The 18124-nt window shown below is 45.4% G+C and overlaps 1 protein-coding gene across 1 annotated transcript; it reads right to left on the minus strand.

The window, feature by feature from the left end:
- Positions 1–461: 461 nt before the first annotated feature.
- Positions 462–18001, minus strand: LOC135196653 (DNA helicase MCM8-like). Its single transcript, XM_064223489.1, is given in 8 exon segments — positions 462–611; positions 785–813; positions 816–996; positions 15457–15623; positions 15946–16177; positions 17220–17375; positions 17734–17838; positions 17987–18001. Coding segments are annotated over 8 exon segments (1035 nt in total).
- Between the last annotated feature and the right edge of the window lie 123 nt (positions 18002–18124).

Here is an 18124-nt window from a genome sequence, read left to right on the forward strand (position 1 = left end):
GTGTTGCCAGCCGGCGACAGAAAATAATCTGACAAGAAAGGGGGACTGGTTCTTAACACCCGCCACCCAGCGGCGGGTAAGGTAGATCACCTGACCTACCTGTAGCGTGTGCCGCGAGTTTTGAATTTTCTGTCGTGACGTCAGAGACCTAAGCTAAGTATATATCTGGCAGGGAAGTTCATGTACAAAAATGTATTTTTTCATGATAACATCAAAATACACTATAATTAATGAATATTTATTGTAGGAAAAAACCCACGAATAGGTGAAGTTCCGTGAATAATGGTTAGATATGGTACAAAGAAAAGCTTTCAATAGATAGTCCGCGGATCTCGAGAATGCGAATATGGGGGGTTGACTGTAACAGAAAATGTTGATTAATACTAAAAGCACTAAGCATCATGGTATCACTGTCTCTGGAAGGAACACTTTTGTACAACAAAGAAAATGAAGGGCAGCACTTACCTTAAAGGCGTATCTCTATCGATGACAGTCGAAGCATTTAACAAATCTTCGCGGCGTACTCTTACGCCACTTAGTGGTTTTGGTATCTTTTCTCCAGTACTACTATGGAGTGCCATTACATGCTCTGACAACAGACAATCTAACTCCTGAAATGAAATATTCACAATAAACCTTCAAATTTCAATATGCAAGAAAAATCAATTATACCTAACAATTTCATATGATCTTTGGAGTCTCTTCTATCCATGTATACTATGTACATACTTTTGAAATTTAAAAGCATTTCTTTCCCACACCACTAATCTAAACAGTTGCTTACCTCATTTGGTTTATCTAACAGAATAAAACCAAGTCAAATCTGATAGAAGTGCGCTATTTCATTTTGAGGTTCTCAGAAACAGTCTTGGCTTTGTTGTAGTGACCACCAACAGGGTTTGCTGCTGCTAAAATAGATGTCCGAGCAGGAAGAGAACACACAATACCAGCTTTTGCAATACTGATACTCTGCTGCTCCATAGCTTCAAGAAGTGCCTGCCAAGATAAAACTTGTAAGTTCAAAATAAAACCACAATTAACAAGACAATGTTATATACTAAAAGGCTTTCTGCAGCCACAAATTATGAGGGAAATAATTTTCACACTAGATTCCATACTCCAGTGTCTTACCCTTTTGACATTCCTCTAAGGAATCTGATAAATGTAAAATCAGCACGAGGTAATAATCTAGGACAGATCATGAAATATCACAATTTTTTAAAGTAAAACTGTCTTTTTCCTAACTATACAAACCTATGGTCCTTTACATTAGGAATTACTTTCCGAGAAAGCTGGAAATTGGACATTGAACTTTCAAACAAGATAGCTACTGTCCAGTAGTTGAAAGTCCCGTCCCGACTGGACGTAAACATTCCAATTTGCTTACTTGACGTAAACATTCCAATTTGCTTTAAGTCCAGGAAACAGATTGAGGGATGGCATGAGGTGGGCTTTAATGTAAAGGACCTAGGTTTTGTATACATAATTAGAAAAATACAATTTTCTTTAAAAATGGAATTTTTATTCTAAAATTAATATTAATAATACTTACCTGTAATAATTTATCTAGCCCTAAATCCCCAAAAACCGCACCAAAACTTTACCACATTGGCAACCCTGTTACCACCTATTCTGTCGCCAGTTGGCAACACTGTCGTTGACAGATACGAAAACCTTCCCTCAAATCAGTTGTGATAGGCAGATCGTGGGGTAGGATGGGTGGGACTAGATAAATTATACAGGTAAGTATTATTAATATTAATTTTAGAATAAAAATTCCATATTAATAAACATTACCTTAATATAATTTATCTAGCCCGATTAATCACATTGAAAAGGAGGAGGGAATCTGAATACAATTTCCCCTTTCCCCTTCGGACAGAATAGGAGAAAACAAACAAAGAAATATATATCATAGGCAGTCAAAACTCAACCCAAGGTCAAAGATACTAACAACTCAAAGTCTCCTACCATAATGCCACCAACTGTGGTAGCACAGGACAAGGAGTAAGTGCATAGTCAGTCCGTCTGTACTAAAGTCAGGTGACCGACCAGGTGACCAGTCAGACGAATTGCGGACAGCAAGGCTGCACCCTGAAGACTATCAAGCACTATTCTTTCCCTGAAGGATGAGAGTCTGGACTGTCTGGGCGATTCAAAGCTAAGCAAACCTTGGGGGTGTATCAACGCAACCCAACGTTGCCAGCAACGAATCGGCTCATGAGCAACTCCTAACTCGAGCTTTCTGGTGCCAAGAAAAAGGAGCGCGGAGCAAAAAGGCGATTCAGTCCCGAAGGACGAATGCCTGACAGTCCAACCTGGTCTCATGTTAACACGATCATCGGGGGTGTATCATGCAACCGACTTCGTCAACAAGAAACTCAGGGCTACTAAATGTCCCGCCTGATCTCCACGAGGTGTCTGACTCTGAGAAGACAGGTGAGACAAAAAGTAGATTGGTGAGCGAGTCACCAGATGACAGCAGACGATCCATCGACTAATTCCCTGTCCAGGACAGTGGAAGAAGCAGGAGTTGTCAGGACAAGCGAACCAGTGGCTAGTCCTAGGTCAGCATCGACTCTGGGAGAAGCGTAGTCGCCAGTGCCGACAACCCAGTGGCTGGAACCATTTCACACTGAAAATGGAAGCAGCATGAGTTGCCCAAGCAGTCAGTCCTTGTCATCAAAAACACCTAAGTACCAAAACTGCTAATTCCCATTATAACTACGTCAAAAAACTGCCATGGGTTATAATACAAAAACAAAAAATATATACAACAAAACAAAAATTAATGAATAATATACAGGTAGCAACCAAACGTAAAACAGGAAGACTACCTAATTCTCCTGTCTGACGACCTGTCCTGCCATCACCACGGGCCCAAAGAACGAAGGTCGCCTAGAACTAGAGAAATATCCCTCAAGTAAAAAGAGGCAAAAACAGAATTAGAACGCCAAGTCGCCGCCTCAAGGACCTTGGCGACTGAGACGTTCTTCATAAAAGCTACTGATGTAGCAACTGCTCTAATACTGTGTGCTCTCGGCGTCTGGTCTTCCCCAGCAGCCGAAACCACCAGTTTTAAACGATCAGATCTCTGAGAAAAAAGGATACACCATTCTTTGCAAAATAGGTCCTCTTGACATTTCGGGGTGAAACAAACCAGATGACTGGGGACGACCCTGAATGTCCTTCGTGCAGCGTAAATAACATGAGAGCGCCCTAACAGGGCAAAGAACTAATTCCTCATTTAAATTACCAACAAAGTCGACCAGCGACTTCAGTACGAAAGACCTGGGAATGGGATTATCAGACGATTCAGTCTTTGCGACAAATTCAGGAAGGTATGACAAAATCATGTCTTGTCCAGATCTGGCAACCAGAAAAGAGAGTGCTTGCAGTCACCCACCCTCTTGGCTGTAGCCAGTGAGACAAGGAAGAGTGTCTTAGAAGAGAGGTCCCTAAATTTTGGCAGAATTCAGAGGCTCAAACGGAGGGAACCTTAAGCTTGAAGGACTTTGTTAACGTCCCATGTCTGGAGGCGAACACTGCGGCCTGGGTCGAGATAGGGAAAAAGATCGAAGTAAATCTCTAATGACATAAGATGAAGAGATCTCAGGAAGCCTTGCCTTAAAACATAGGAAAGCATAGACCTATAACCCTTAATGCACGAAGGTGACAGGGCCCTGTCATGATGTAAATGAACTAAAAACTCCGCTACTTTCGGTAAGGAAGGTCTAGAAATTGAATGTCCTTGAGACCTTACACACCAAAGTCTGTAAACCGACCATTTAGCCTGATAATTTACTCTGGTTGATTGCCGCCTGGCAAGAGCCAACTGTCGCCAACACCACTCTGGAGGAGAACCCTTCGTGCTTGGAGAACCTCCTGACAGTCTCCAGGCATGAAGATGAAGCATGTGGAGCCTCTGATGGAACCGATGAAAATGGGGTTGTTTGAGAAGATCTGGTCTCTCTGGTAGGCGAATGGGGGGTTCCACCAGTGCTTCCAGAAGGTCGGGAAACCACTCCTTCTGTGGCCAGAAGGGGGCGATCAAGGTGAGAGATCCAGACGCTTGGTTGCCCTCACTTTGTTGAGGACTGACCTCACCAGAGAGAACGGAGGAAAGCATAGGCTTGAAGTCCCTCCCAGTCCTGCAAAAGAGAGTCTGTCCAGGCACTCTGAGGAGTCTGGTAAGGGGCGAAGAATATATTGCACCGAAAATTCAGTGGGTGGCAAACAAGATCGACTGTGACAGGCCATTTCTTCCTGAGGCTGTCGAAGACTTTCCTGGCAAAGTGTCCACTCCGACCCTTGAACTTCGTTCGGTCTCGACAAGGCGTATGCTAAGACGTTGTGATGGCCCAGGATAAACTGAGGGACCAACGTAATCCCCCTGTCTTCTGCCCAACACAGGATGATACGGGCTTCTTGAGTGAGAAGATCGACTGTGTGCCGCCGGGTTGGTTTCTCAAGTACGAGACTGCTGTGGTGTTGTCGACAAAGATCGCGACAACCGACTCCAACAGTTGTTCCCTGAAATGAAAGAAGGCCTAGGTACACTGCCCTCAGTTCCCTCCCCCCAATTTATTGACATGCTCCTCTCCTCTCTAACCAAAGGCCCGAAGCGGCTTCGGAGCCCAGGTGTGCGCCCCAACCTTGATCCGAGGCGTCTGACCAAAAACATTAGGTCGGAGGAACCGAAAGAAGAGATGATGTCCCTGACTTGAGGTGAACTTGCATCCACCAACGGAGATCCTTCCGACATTGTGGAGAAGAGGCGACTATCGTGTCCTCGACACGAAATCCCATGACTGGCGAAGTGTCGACTGAAGGGACATCATTCTGAGACGACCTCCGGGAACCAGTTGGATGAGGGATGACAAATGGCCCAGGAGAGACCTCCAAAGAGAAACTGGCTGCGTTACGGAGGACAAAAATTCTTCGATCAGACTCAGAAGCTTGTCTATCCGTTTCTGAGCGGGAGAAGCCCTCAAAATCTGGGAATTCAAAACAATCCCCAGATAAGTCATGATCTGGCAAGGGATTAGATTGGACTTGTCGAAGTTGACACGAATGCCCAACTCGACACAAAGAGACAGAACTATCTCCCTCGACCGGAGACATTTCTCTAGAGATTCGGCCTGGACTAGCCAATCGCCTAGATACCGAAGCATCCTTACATTTAACTGATGCAGAATAGCTGAAACAGGAGCAGCCATCACCCGAGAAAAGACCTGTGGAGCAGTGGTGAGGCCGAAACAAAGAGTCTTGAACTGGAACAAACTCTCGAGTCCGTGAAAACCGAAGGTAAGGTCTGCTTCTTGGATGGATGGGGATTTGCAGATAAGCATCCTGCAGATCGATGGAAATCATCCAGTCCCCCCTCCTGACTGATGAAAGAAACAGTCTGGAACCCGTCTCCATCCTGAACTTGGACTTTAGAATGAACTTGTTCAAAACCGAAAGATCTATGATGGGGCGCCAGGCACCCGAGGCCTTTAGAACTACAAACATCCGAGAGAAAACAGGGAGAAGGAGGAGCTCGCTCTATGGCATCCTTCTCCAAGAGGGCCGAAAGCTCCTTCTCCAAGGCTTGACCCTGATTGAGTGAGGGGAATAACTGCTGAACTCGAGAGGACGATTGGAAAGTGGAGGTCTGGAAACAAAAGGGATCCCTAACCTTCCTTCAGGACCTCCACCACCCAAGCATCCACTGCTCTCCCCTGCCAAGCTGACCAATGGCGGAGAGAGGACAGCTCCTACTGCGGTCTCCAGGCGAGGTGATGACTCCTACTTCTGAAAATTCTTACGCAGAGACAAGGAAGAAGAAGAAGAAGAAGAAGAAGGTCCTCCTGGAGGTTGAGCTCTTTCTCTGCCCTTGGAGCCACGCCAAGAACCTCTCTGCGTTTCAAAGGGTGAGCACCAGAGGATGAAGAAGAGGCACCAGCAACCTGAGATGTACTCTGGAAAAAGAGCCAGAAGGAGGTTGTTGGGCTGGAGCAGAAGGTACAGATCTGGTCCTAAACTTACGCTTACTCCTTGAAGGAACGGGAGGAAGACCAGAGGAAAAAGCTCTTGATAAGGCCCCAGTGAGCTTGGGAAGAGGCATCACCTTGATGTTCCTTCAAACCTCAGAAAGCACAGAAATATCGAAAAGGAAATCGCCAAAAGGAGAAGAGGACAACAGACGGGTTCTCTGAATCTCCGATACAGAGGAGGGTAACTGCGACAAATACAGGTTACGCCTTAGAGAAACAAGAAAGGCCTGCATTGAAGCAGCAAGCTCGTTCTGATGTACAGAAGCGATTGAAATGGATGAGCAGAATTTCTCAAAAAGAGGAGCATCAGGAGGAACAAACCCAGGAGTCCTTGATATACATTAAAAGCCCTCCGAGGACCCACATATTGAAGGATTGAGCTTCTTGTAAGGAGCTCATAACAGCCTCCATAGCAATAAAATCTTCAATTGAGACAGAGACCGAAGCCTTAGAAGGCAAGGGTTGACTTGAAAAGTCGGACAAAATCAGGATTTGGCTTGGGGGGGGGGGTGGGCGAGAGAATGAGAATCAAAGATCTGCCACCTGGTAAACTCCTCTCCGGTGTCGTAGAAGAGAAGAGCTTCTCTTCCCTTCCCCGATCACCTTCGAAAGTTTAGCGGCAACGTCCGCCCTCACTCTCGCGAACCTCTGGGCAAAGGGAAAACGTAAAAATTCCGTGACCGGGAAGGACCGTCAAGAAAAATCCCTTCTGTAATACAACGAGGGCGGAGGCTGCTTCTGCTCTTTAGGCCTCGCCTGAGGAAGAAAACTCAAAATTAAATCAAAAAGTTTCTTTGAATTCTACATCATGACATCCATTCGAGGAAACATCAATATCACACGAATCCGCGTCATCATCATCATCATCATCAGATCCTAACTTAGAAACTTCCTCTGAAGTAAAATCCTGACGACTAGCTATCTTAGGTCTGACACTAATATCCCTCCCCCCTTCCCCCCTTCCTAAATAAGCGCCCTTTGGCACTGTTACGGGACTAACAGGGGACACGTTGGGGGTAAAGATTCGTTAGGCACCTGCCCGGAGCCCGGACCGGATCCCCCCTAGGCCTTCGCCACGACGGGGTTCACAAGCCGGGGTATCTGTCGCACCGTTACCCATGGTGCTGTCGACAGGTACCTGACGAGGAGCTGAAAATGAATCTAAAAGTGTGTTAGACATTCTAGTAAAGGCTTCTTGAAAATTCTCTGACAGATTGTTAAACTTAGCAGAAATATCTCTATCTAGACTAAGCTGTAATTTCTTAAAATTCTGTTTCCAGGTAGTTTCCATTGCCAAAATCTTCGAATCTACATCAGAAATAACTTCACTAATTACCGGTTGTACAGGGGGGCAAAGCATCAATTAATTCGGAATCGGAGTCCTACGATACCGAAACCGAAGAGCCAGAATCATGATGCGCCCAAGTCAAAGAATTCGTTAGAGACAGTTTAGCAATCGATTTCTTTTTCTCCTTAACCGATCTTTTACGCTGCAAGATTGTTTGGAGTTTACCATCAAGCCAAGTCATATCCTCGTCAGACCAGGGCTTACATACGTTTCACAACGAGAACAAGTCAAGTCACAAAATCCTGTCCACGACAAGAGCTACAAATGTCATGGGGTTCATACTCCTGCTACTCAATCCTTGTCCCACAAACCGGGCAGTTCCTTATGATGTTGCTGGCAGAAGGAAGCATCGTAATTTCTTGGTAATCCATTGTAGAATTGGACAGGTCAGTAGTTCCGGGTCGCGCCAAAAGTTCGTAATTTAAGATAAGAACCACAACAGAAATCAAAGTTAATTCACTAATATTTCGTGATGTATGCGTGAGTGGTAATTCATATAAAGTCTCATTTAACAAATATGAAAGCTTTAAAGGCACAAAAATGTTTAAGGAAATTTATAAAGAGCGGCCGTGATGTAAACAACACGGCGCTCGTTAACAACTGATTTGAGGGAAGGTTTTCGTATCTGTCAACGACAGTGTTGCCAACTGGCGGACAGAATAGGAGGTAACAGGGTTGCCAATGTGGTAAATTTTGGTGCGGTTTTGGGATTTAGGCTAGATATTATATTAAGGTAATGTTTATTAATATTGTGATTTGTTTCTACACATTATACAACCCTCAGACCTGTACATTAGGAAGGACACTGATTGGAGGGAGGAATCTGAGTGAACTTCTATGAACAGACTGGTGTTCTTGCTACCTTATGTTTCCTTTCCTGGTCATAAGAGCGAGGAAGAGAACTAAGCCTCTGAACGATTGATAATGATGTCGGAGACAATAAGGCAAATATAAACATTGGGGTTTGTCTAATGTCAAGGCCCCCTCTCCCCCATCACTAGGGAAAGGGGAGGATATATGCTTCTATAAACTAGTCACAATAATAAGAAAGGTTACTCTGCATAGTTTTACCTACAATCGGCTGCCAGTTCCAGCGTGTGATGGATGCAAACTCTCTGCCCGAAGGATGAGAGTAGAGTGAAGGGAGGAGAAAGGAGAGCCAGTCACTCTCGCATTCACACCCACATTCGTAACAAAGACAAAAGGTGAGATGCAACCTTGTCCTGTTAAAGGAGCTGGGTAAGCTACACAACTTGATGAGCAGCCACCACAGGTCCCAAGGAAAATGTCGGGCTATATCCTGAAGGTAGAAAGAGAAGAATGTGGTCTAATTCAACCATAACCCAGCTTTCAGCACATGAGGAACCAACAGGTTCTTGCAGAATGCGAGGGAAGGACCAATACCTCTGACTTCGTGAGCACTCAGACGAAAGGTACCGGTGTCTCGTACCTGCCTTTAGCGGAGTACGCTTTTCTGAGTACTTCATGAAGCCAGAAAGAAATAGTGTTCTTGGACATTCCTTTCTTGGTCACCCGGTGCTAACGAAGAGTCGTCAACACTCGGGCCAGAGATGATGAGTCCTCTTCAGAAGCACATAGCACTCTAACTGGACAAAGCAGCATCTCATCTGGGTCATTACCACAAAAGTCCTCTAAGGAGGGATCATAAAGGACGCAAATCCAGCATCAGGGACCCAAGGGTTCTGAGTCTTCACTATGAAATCCCCGGGACGAAATAGAGCATAACCAATTTCCATCCTCTCGAGTGTTTCACACTGAAGGAAAGACTGTGAATTTCTCAAACTCTCTTTGCCGATGCCAGGACATGCAGAAGGAGTCTTGAGTGTCAGATCCCCGTCTGATGACTCTTGTAAAGGCTCGTAAGGTGGATAAGCCAAGCTCCTTAGTACGAGAGTCACATCCCACTCAGGAGGTCTGAGTTCCTTGGGTGGGCAAGGCCTCTTGAAGCTCCTAATCAGCAGAGATATTTCTTGAGAGGAAGAAATATCATTGACTCTCAGTTTTTAAGACTAGGCCCAAGGTAGACCTGTATCCTTTAATGCAGAGACAGAGAGGAGCTTCTCTTGGCAAAGAGAGACTAGGAAGTTCATGCCCTGCTGAAGAGTAGCTCTGACAGGAGAGAAACCCAGTCTATGACACCAGCCACAGAAGACAGCCCACTTTCCTTGGTAGTATACTGCTGCAGATGACTGTCTGAGGTATCCTGCTATCTCTGTTGCTGCTTGACGAGAAAAGCCTCTCGCTCACAAGAGATGGTGGATAACCGCCAGCTGTGAAGACACAGGGACTGCACTGCCAAGTGGTACTGCTCTATGAGCAGTTGACATAGAAGGTTGTGCCAGGGAGGAATTTCCCTCAGTGCCTATGAGAAAAGAGCTAGCAGGTTGGGGTACCAAATGGCCAGGAGCCACCAGAATCATCCAAAGATTCGAAGTGACCAGCGCCCTGCTGATCACCTTGCGAATCAGACAGAATGGAGGAAAGGCGTACATATCGAGGTTGTCCCAGGGGTGTTGGAACACACCCTCTGCAGCTTTCCACGGGTCCGGCACAATGGAACAGAAAACCTGTAGCTTCCTGTTTTGCTGGGTGGCGAACAAGTCCACAACTGGACGCCCTCATAGGTTCAACAACTTTTCCGCCCCATCTGTATGAAGAGACTTCTCTGTCCCTATCACCTGATTCTGGCGGCTGAGCTTGTCTGCCACTACATTCCTCTTGCCTGGAATGTACCTGGCTAACAGCTCTACCAAGTGAGCTACTGCCACTTGTGTACCTGCACCGCCAACTGGTGAAGCAGGAAACACATGAGACCCCCCTGCTTGTTGACATATGCCACTACCGTGGTGTTGTCACTCATCAACACCAGTGTCCCATCACTTGATCCTGGAATTCCTGGAGGGCTAGGAGGGCCGCCTTGAGTTCCAGGATATTGATGTGAAGGTGCTTGTGAAGGCTCCACACTCCAGTAGTCAGCAACTCCTCCAGGTGTGTGTGCCCCACCCTTCGGTTGATGCTTGAGAACAGAAGCATGCTCAGAAGGGGAGTGTGCAACTCCACACCTATTAAGAGGTTCCTATCGTCGAGCCACCGGGCTAAATCCTCTCTCACTTCCTCCGAGAGGGATGGAAAAAGGATTAAGGGTCTCAACCTGCGACCAAAACTCCTTCAGCCTTCACTGAAGAGACCAAAGGTGAAGCTGCCCATGAGGGGCCAGCTTCTCCAAGGACCATAGGTGCTGAGCTGGCTGCTCCTGATGAGACAGGAACAGCTGTGCTGTCTTCTTGAACCTCCTGATATGCGAGACCGCGGGGAAGACTCATGCTGCTACTGTATGATCAGCAGGCCAGCTTATCCTCTGCCTGGGAATGAGATCTGACTTCTCGAAATGATCATGAACCCAAGATAGCGACAAAATCTGAGGAGATGATCCCTGTCCTGTAGCAACTGTGAGCAGGAGCTCCCATGACTAACCAATCTTCGAGATAACTCAAGAGACGTATCCCTGCCAAATGGGCCCAAGCTGAAACGAGAGTGTACACTCACATGAACACCTGGGTAGCAGTCAAGAGTCCGGAACAAAGTGCCCTGAATTGGAACACCGTCCCCTTGAGGATAAAGCAAAGGTACTTTCGGAAAGACTGATGAATGGGTATTTGGAAATATGCATCCTTCAGATCTATCAAAAGCATGAAGTCGTTCTCCCTGATTGAAACTAGCACACAGCGTGCCATTTCCTTCGTGAAGCGAGTCTGGTGAACGAATCGGTTCAAAGTAGAGATCTATCACCAGTTTCCAGTCCCCCATGGCCTTCTCTACAAGGAAGACTCAACTGTAGAACCCCGGGGATTGATCTCGTACGACTTCCATAGCCCCTTTGCTCAGCATTCTTGCACTTTTTGTTTCAGTGCCAGATCCTTGGTCAAACCAGGGCTGCAAGTTTGGTGATGGATCGGAAAGTTGGTGAGGGGTGGCCTCAACTCAAAGGGGAGTAGATATCCCTCCCAGGGAATGTCTACTACCCAGGTCTCGGCTCCGTATAGCTGCCATGTTGCTTGATGGGTCGATAGGCAAACACCAGTGGCAGCAGCTGGGGTGGAACTCCACCCCTATATTTATTTCCCTTTCTTCTTTCCTTACCTCCCTTCCCTGAAGGGAAGGAGGGCTGAAAGGGTGCGACTGCACTCCTTTTGAAGCAAAAAAAGGCTGCGTACTTCCTCGCACTCCCTTCGAAGACTGAGGTTTCTTAGGGGCGGAGGAAGAACTAGCTTGACTCTGGGGTCTAGTCGCAGTAGAACGCGAGGACCCTGAGGTCTTTGCAACTGCCTGGTGGACAAGGTGGTCATTGTCTTCAGCTCAATGCTTCTCCACCACAGCATCTACCATCTCTCTAGGACAGAGAGAGGTAGAAGCCAGCAACAGTCCATTCCTAAGGATCAAAGCCAACTCAGAACTTGATTCGATTCAGAACTACATCCCTCCTCTTCAACACCAGGTTAGCCCACAGGTTGGCAGTCTGGTGGGCCAGGTACCATACCTCCAGACTGACAAAGTCTCCCGAAGGCCCAATCCTCCCTGGGGATGATAACCCCTGAGGAGGCAGCAACCTTGGATACTGTGAACAACCACAGATCCAACCAAGAGAGCCAGGAGAGCTACCATAGCGGTAGCATCTAGGCTCGTTGTCTCTTGCTGCAAAAGTGAGACGACTTCCGCAGAGTAAGGGTGTTGCTGCATAAGGCCAGGACCTAGGTGAACGAAGTCCTGCTCAACCTGCTTTGTCCTCTGGATCTCAGGGGTGTCTGCATCCTGAGGCAAAGGACCCTCTATCCTTCAAAGGTTTATTCCTCACGAGACCCTCTCCCTGCTGGAGGGAGAACCTCGCCAGACCCCTTGGACCTTCCTGAACTGCTCAGGCGTACAATACCAACCTGTTTTGGTCCTAAGACCAAACCAATGAATATAGGTCCTTTGCAGCTGAACCCTGGGGAGACACCTCCCAGCGTTCCTCCTGATCGCCTCGCACCTCCAGGTATAACTCCAGGAAGTTGAAAGGACAGGTAAGGAAGACTGGACACTCGCTCACTCTGCTAGCAGAACTAGCAGAAAGAGTGAGCCACGAGCAGTCATTAACTCACGGTGACGGCTGCGACGTGAGTCTAAGAGAGCATTCTCACCCTGGCAAAACACTCCCCGAAGAGGGTTATGAGGTTCTTGCATAGCAGATGAATCACTCACTGCCACCAAGCTAGAGTGATCATGTGAACATGATAGCGAGCTGGGTGGAGACGAGTGCTCACCTGGCTCCTTCTAGTCTCACATATGAGCAATTCACGAGACAGTCATGTCAGCCCTGGGACTGAGCGATCGCTATGAGGAGGAACGCTTAGAAGAAGAGAGACAACTTCGTGACTAACACCTTTCTTCCACTCTACGCCTGAGTTGCGACACTGGATGCACATGAATCCACAGATTTGTGAGCATTCAGGGAAGCTCGCGAACGAATGCCCAATGCAGTGTTAGCTTTAGAGGCAGAACCTCTAGGGCTAATAACAGGAGTGCGGACCAAAGTTTGCACTCCTGTGGCTCCCATCACGCTAGACCCTGTGGACAGTGTGATGGTTCCTCTTCCTGAAAGAACAGGAGAGCCAATGGGAGACCCAACTGTTTCCTTAGTACAAGGAGACACACCCTGAGAAGTCTTAAGAGGGAGGAGAAGTTACCTTCGTCTTCTTCGGCTGACTAGCCTTAGAAGTCAAAGGGGAGGAGGCAGCAGAAGACGAAGAAGATGACGACACCTTGTGAGCTTTCTTCTTCTTCGTCAGTTTCCTCAGGATGGCGGTAAGGTCCCCAATTCAAGGGGCAACTGGAGCAGCAGTCATAGGAGCAGTACCTGGAAAAGGTAGCAGGCACAGGAGCAGAGGCAGCAGTAGGCAGTGGCACAGAAAGCTCCCCCTAAGGGAGGCTGGAGCCCTACAGGAGCCCAACCAACCACCGGAAGAAAAAAAACCAAAAACCCTGAGTGGAGGGGCCCTGAGATACAGCAGTAACAAATGTGGCAGGGGGTGATAACACCGCAAACCCAGGTGGAGGCGGCACTATAGGTTGGGTTAAGGGCATATGAGGGTGAGTGCCCATCACCACTGAGGGAGTCACATTGAAGGGACAAATCTATGCCTTGTCACAGTAGTCGTTGTCACCGCCACTGCCATATGAGTCACAGGCACATTAGAAAATAGACACCAGGCCTGTAATGAGGGAGTACCAGGAAGGCCTAGTGTCAGCCAAGGCCTGCGTATCCCAGCCTGCGACATGCTACACCTGAGGGAACAAAAGTAAGGGTTAGACAAAAGGATTCTCCTCGCCCTGAGGGGGAAAGATCCCCCATAGAGCCAGAAGAGGCCCTTGGATGCAAGACATCCCTGTCACCAGCCCGGCCCCCATCTTCTTTGCTCGTCAAATCAGACGAAGGAGCAGAGGGAGAGACTTCCCCTGAAGAGGAAACAGTAAGACAAGGAAGCTTTTGAGGAGGAAGGAAGGATGACAAATGGTCAGCCACCACAAGTATCGCCAAGGGCGTATAGTCCTCAGACAAAGCTCTGGAAGCCTTCCCTTGATACTGCTCCTCCCCTCAAACCTCCCCCCACTGCTCAGACGACACAGGAAACACACTCATCACATGTCAAATCTCTGGTGCACACTCATGCCCCCCCCGCCATTTAGCACAAAGGGCGTGAGGGTCTACATCAATAAAAGAACAGAAATTACTGCATCTTTTCCCTCCAACTCCAGGGCATATGTGTTGGGAGGAGGACTTCCGTGGATTTCACAAACACAAATAAACACATATAGCATTGAACAACAGAAAGAACTCACCAAGAAAGGTGAAAAATACAACCCACAGCAGTCAGGCAGAGAGAAGTAAATAAGTCCTCACTCGATGAGTCTCCTAAGTAAAGGACAGAAGGTTTCTATAAGGTGTAGGAACAAAGGACATTTTTGAAAGCAAAATGTATTTTTCCCTAACCATACAAACCTGGAGTCCTTTACTTGTATGGTCCCACCAAAAACCAAACCCCTTGATATCAGGGGTCATCATCAAAGTCCTGTCTGTAATCAAATTGACTACTCAGTGAGCCAGTGTGAGGGCGGTGCTTCCCCACTGCCGGGCAGGTAACTACCGGCCCGGTAGTTAACTACCTCAGTATAAAAGAATGTATTAGCCAGTAGTTTCAGCTGAACTGCAATCTATACTAAGTAAAGGACAGAAGGTTTGTATACGGTGTAGGAACAAATCATCATTAGTCATGTTTATAAGGTATGTTCTCCCTTTACAGAATTAAAAACTGATACATTCATTCCATTAGATTACTCTACCGTATTTGGTGCATTACAGTTGACCTTTTCCCCTGTGGTAGTTCTGAGCCTTCTTGCTGGTATCCTGCCAGTCCCATAAATAAAGATTGTCTATCTCCCATTCTCATCATATGGCCAAACCATTTCAGTCTAATTTCCAGCCCTATCCTTCTACCACTTCCTCATTTGTTATTAAATCTGCCAACAATATGCCAGGCTTGAAACTCTGTAATTTACACTAACAGCTAACCAGTCTCCAAGGATCTGCTTCTCCTGAGTACAAAGGGGAGATTCCCACAAAGTGAGGGATATACTCTAAAGGCAAAGATTCTTAAACCCAAGAAACCACACCGAGTTGCTACTAAGTACAGCCCTGAAGCAGAAATTTGTGAAAATGTGCATACAGGATCTATGCACCCCATGGAGTGCCATGGGAACTGATTAATTAATTCCAATCGGATACCACTCTTATTTACCATGGTCCTGCCATTTCTTAAAACTTTATCCATGTAGTTGTTACTCTTCCCATACTGTCTAAATTCTAATCTACAAATCTATCATGCCACCAATGTGACAAAAACATTAAACCTACATCTTTTCATGAACATTTTCAGCGCTATGGCATTAAAGAAAAATGAGGAAGGGAAATAATGATGATATACTTTCCAATTTTACAAAGCCTTCTACACTAACCTGATGTTGGTTGCCCATCTTGTCAAACTCATCAATACAGCACACACCCTGGTCAGCTAAAACAAGTGCCCCTCCTTCTAAGGCATAATCTCCTGAGCCCCCACCTTCTCTGCTCAAGGTAACCGTTAACCCAGATGTGGTAGTTGTGTTACCACAAACATAGACCCCTTGAAAATGGAAAAGGATTATAAAAGATTAATTTGAATACTGTAACTGTAAACAGCATTTTGTTCATTAGAGGAGCTAGACACAACCAAAAGAGAAATATGAACAAAAAACTAATATAAATACAGCATACAAAAATTGATGCTACAACCAGTAGCAAGAACTATGAAACTTAATTTAAGAACACATACTCTCCCTGTAATTTGCTGAGAATTAAAAATTGCCATTCACAAACTAAGCAGATGCATTAACAACAACAGGAAAAATTCTGGTTAAAGTAATTTTGTGATGAGCATATTATAAAATTAAGAATGTTAGAATAACCTCTTGGTGCAACATTAGCACAAGCTTGTAGCATCTGACTCTTTCCCAGTCCTGGATCGCCTACAACCAAAATGTGGGGATCTCCACGAATTGGCACTCTATCAGCACCACCTCTGGAACAGCCTCCAAACAAGCATAACACAAGTCCAGCCTTGACAAGCTCATGACCACATATTCGGGGACACAGGGATGCTATGATTAGCTTGAATAACTGTGGCTCTGCTTGAATTTCCTAGAACATGAAGATCACATGAAGTATTTTGTGTTTCTGGTCAAGTAACAAAGCATTTACAAAAACCAAACATGACCATTTCAAGATAAAAAAACTAGGCCGGTACATAATATGCTGACCAAGAAGATATATAGCTGAAAGCTTCCTACCTCAGCAGTCCAAAATTCAAATTTTGACCCTAGATTCAAGACGGACTAAGACAATAGAATCAACGTCATGGGAACCTGGTTAAGGAATCCGTGGTAAAGATGAAGGAGGGTTAAGAATGGGTGATACAGGAGGAGCAGGAGTGGAAGGATAAGCGCTATTCTTTACCTCTTCAGGTAAAGGAATAGCTTCCAGTCTAGCTCTACAATTGGCTCCAAGAGCTGCTTTCCTTTTCCTATCTTTGTCTAATTTGTCTGAATGAGACCTATAAACTTTCCACTGGTTATCATCCCACCCTTTACAGTCTGAGCACGTTAAATCTTTAGAACACTCTCGCCCTCTACACTTAGTACATTGGTATGAGCATCATGAATCAACTCAAATAACCTAGTCCTATATCATTCGTTGCAGTAACGAATTCCAGAAGAGCTGGAATCTGACATAATGATAGCCATGATGGCAAGCAAAAAAGCTAATATCAACTAATAAGCTAACAGTAAAAGCTAAGAGCAAAAAACCTTCCAAGATGAAATACTTCACCAAATTCCTGGAAAATATCCAAATGATGAAGCGAGGACTGCATCCAACTACCGATGTTAACCAGGAGCCGGCAGAAAATGAACTGGATAGGTTCTGCTAATTTATACCAAACTATACCAAAAGTGGCGGGTTCTGTTCACCGACACGAATGATGGCAGCGCCACCGCAAAATTTTAATTTTGGACTACCAAGGTAGGAAGCTTTCACCTATGTAACTGCTTGGTAGGTTACTAATGTTTTTACAGGAATAATGCAGTACAGTATTCAATTGACATAAAAATAAATTCCAAAGACAAAGAAGCATTTCAAATTACGATCAAACTATATAAGAAAACTCACACATCTCATAAAGTACCTGTATTGCATAATAATCCTTAATGCTGAACTCAATCCCAGCAGCTGATGCAGAATCACTCCCAGCTTTACAGTTGGTGACTGACGAAGCATCAATATAAAGAGAAAACATACATTTATCCCTGTTATATTTTGAACCTTCTTGAAGCTGACTAACCTGCAAAAGTATCATAAACTTGAATGTACTACAAAGTACAGAGGTTGTGACATTATCACATGCACATCCAGTTTGTAATACACTTCAACTTTTTACTTCTTTCCATCAAGCTGACAATTTTATCCATTGAATTTTTTATTCCTTCAGACCAACTAGGTGAGTCTAAAATCGTGGCTTAATGGTCTAGACAAACTGTCATACATTAATAATTATAACATTGTTATAATTACTTTATAATTCTTTATTCTTACAGCGATCTTATGACTATCATTAATCTTGCACATGATTAATGGAAATCATGCCAAAATTGAAGTCCTTTAATAATGTGCTTAAAGTAACTGCAAAAACTACTAAATACCTTCACAATCCCAGTCACTGTTACCATATCTCCAGGAACACACGAGTCAACCAAGTCCTCTCGAACTTCACACTCAACTGTGCGTGCACACGGCCCCCCTTCTCTCTAGAAAGCAAAGCCAATTAATATTAATTTCCATAACCTTCATGAGAGTAATGTGACTGTTTTGCAACTTCATGTTTACACAACTTCTTGCAAAAGACAGATCATTTAAAATATTTTTGTTACGATGAGAATTTTACAGTGAAAATACCTTACTCCTGATCATTAAGCCATTCCCTAAAAATCCAGAAGATTGAAAATGTCTGAGTCATTCAGTGAATACTGTACTCTATAAAGTACAGTAACTGAATTGGGATTTTTTAAAACAATACGCAGAAGTGTAATTGCA

The sequence above is a fragment of the Macrobrachium nipponense genome, chromosome 18 (genome assembly GCF_015104395.2).
Source record: "Macrobrachium nipponense isolate FS-2020 chromosome 18, ASM1510439v2, whole genome shotgun sequence".
Classification (NCBI taxonomy): Eukaryota; Metazoa; Arthropoda; class Malacostraca; order Decapoda; family Palaemonidae; genus Macrobrachium; species Macrobrachium nipponense.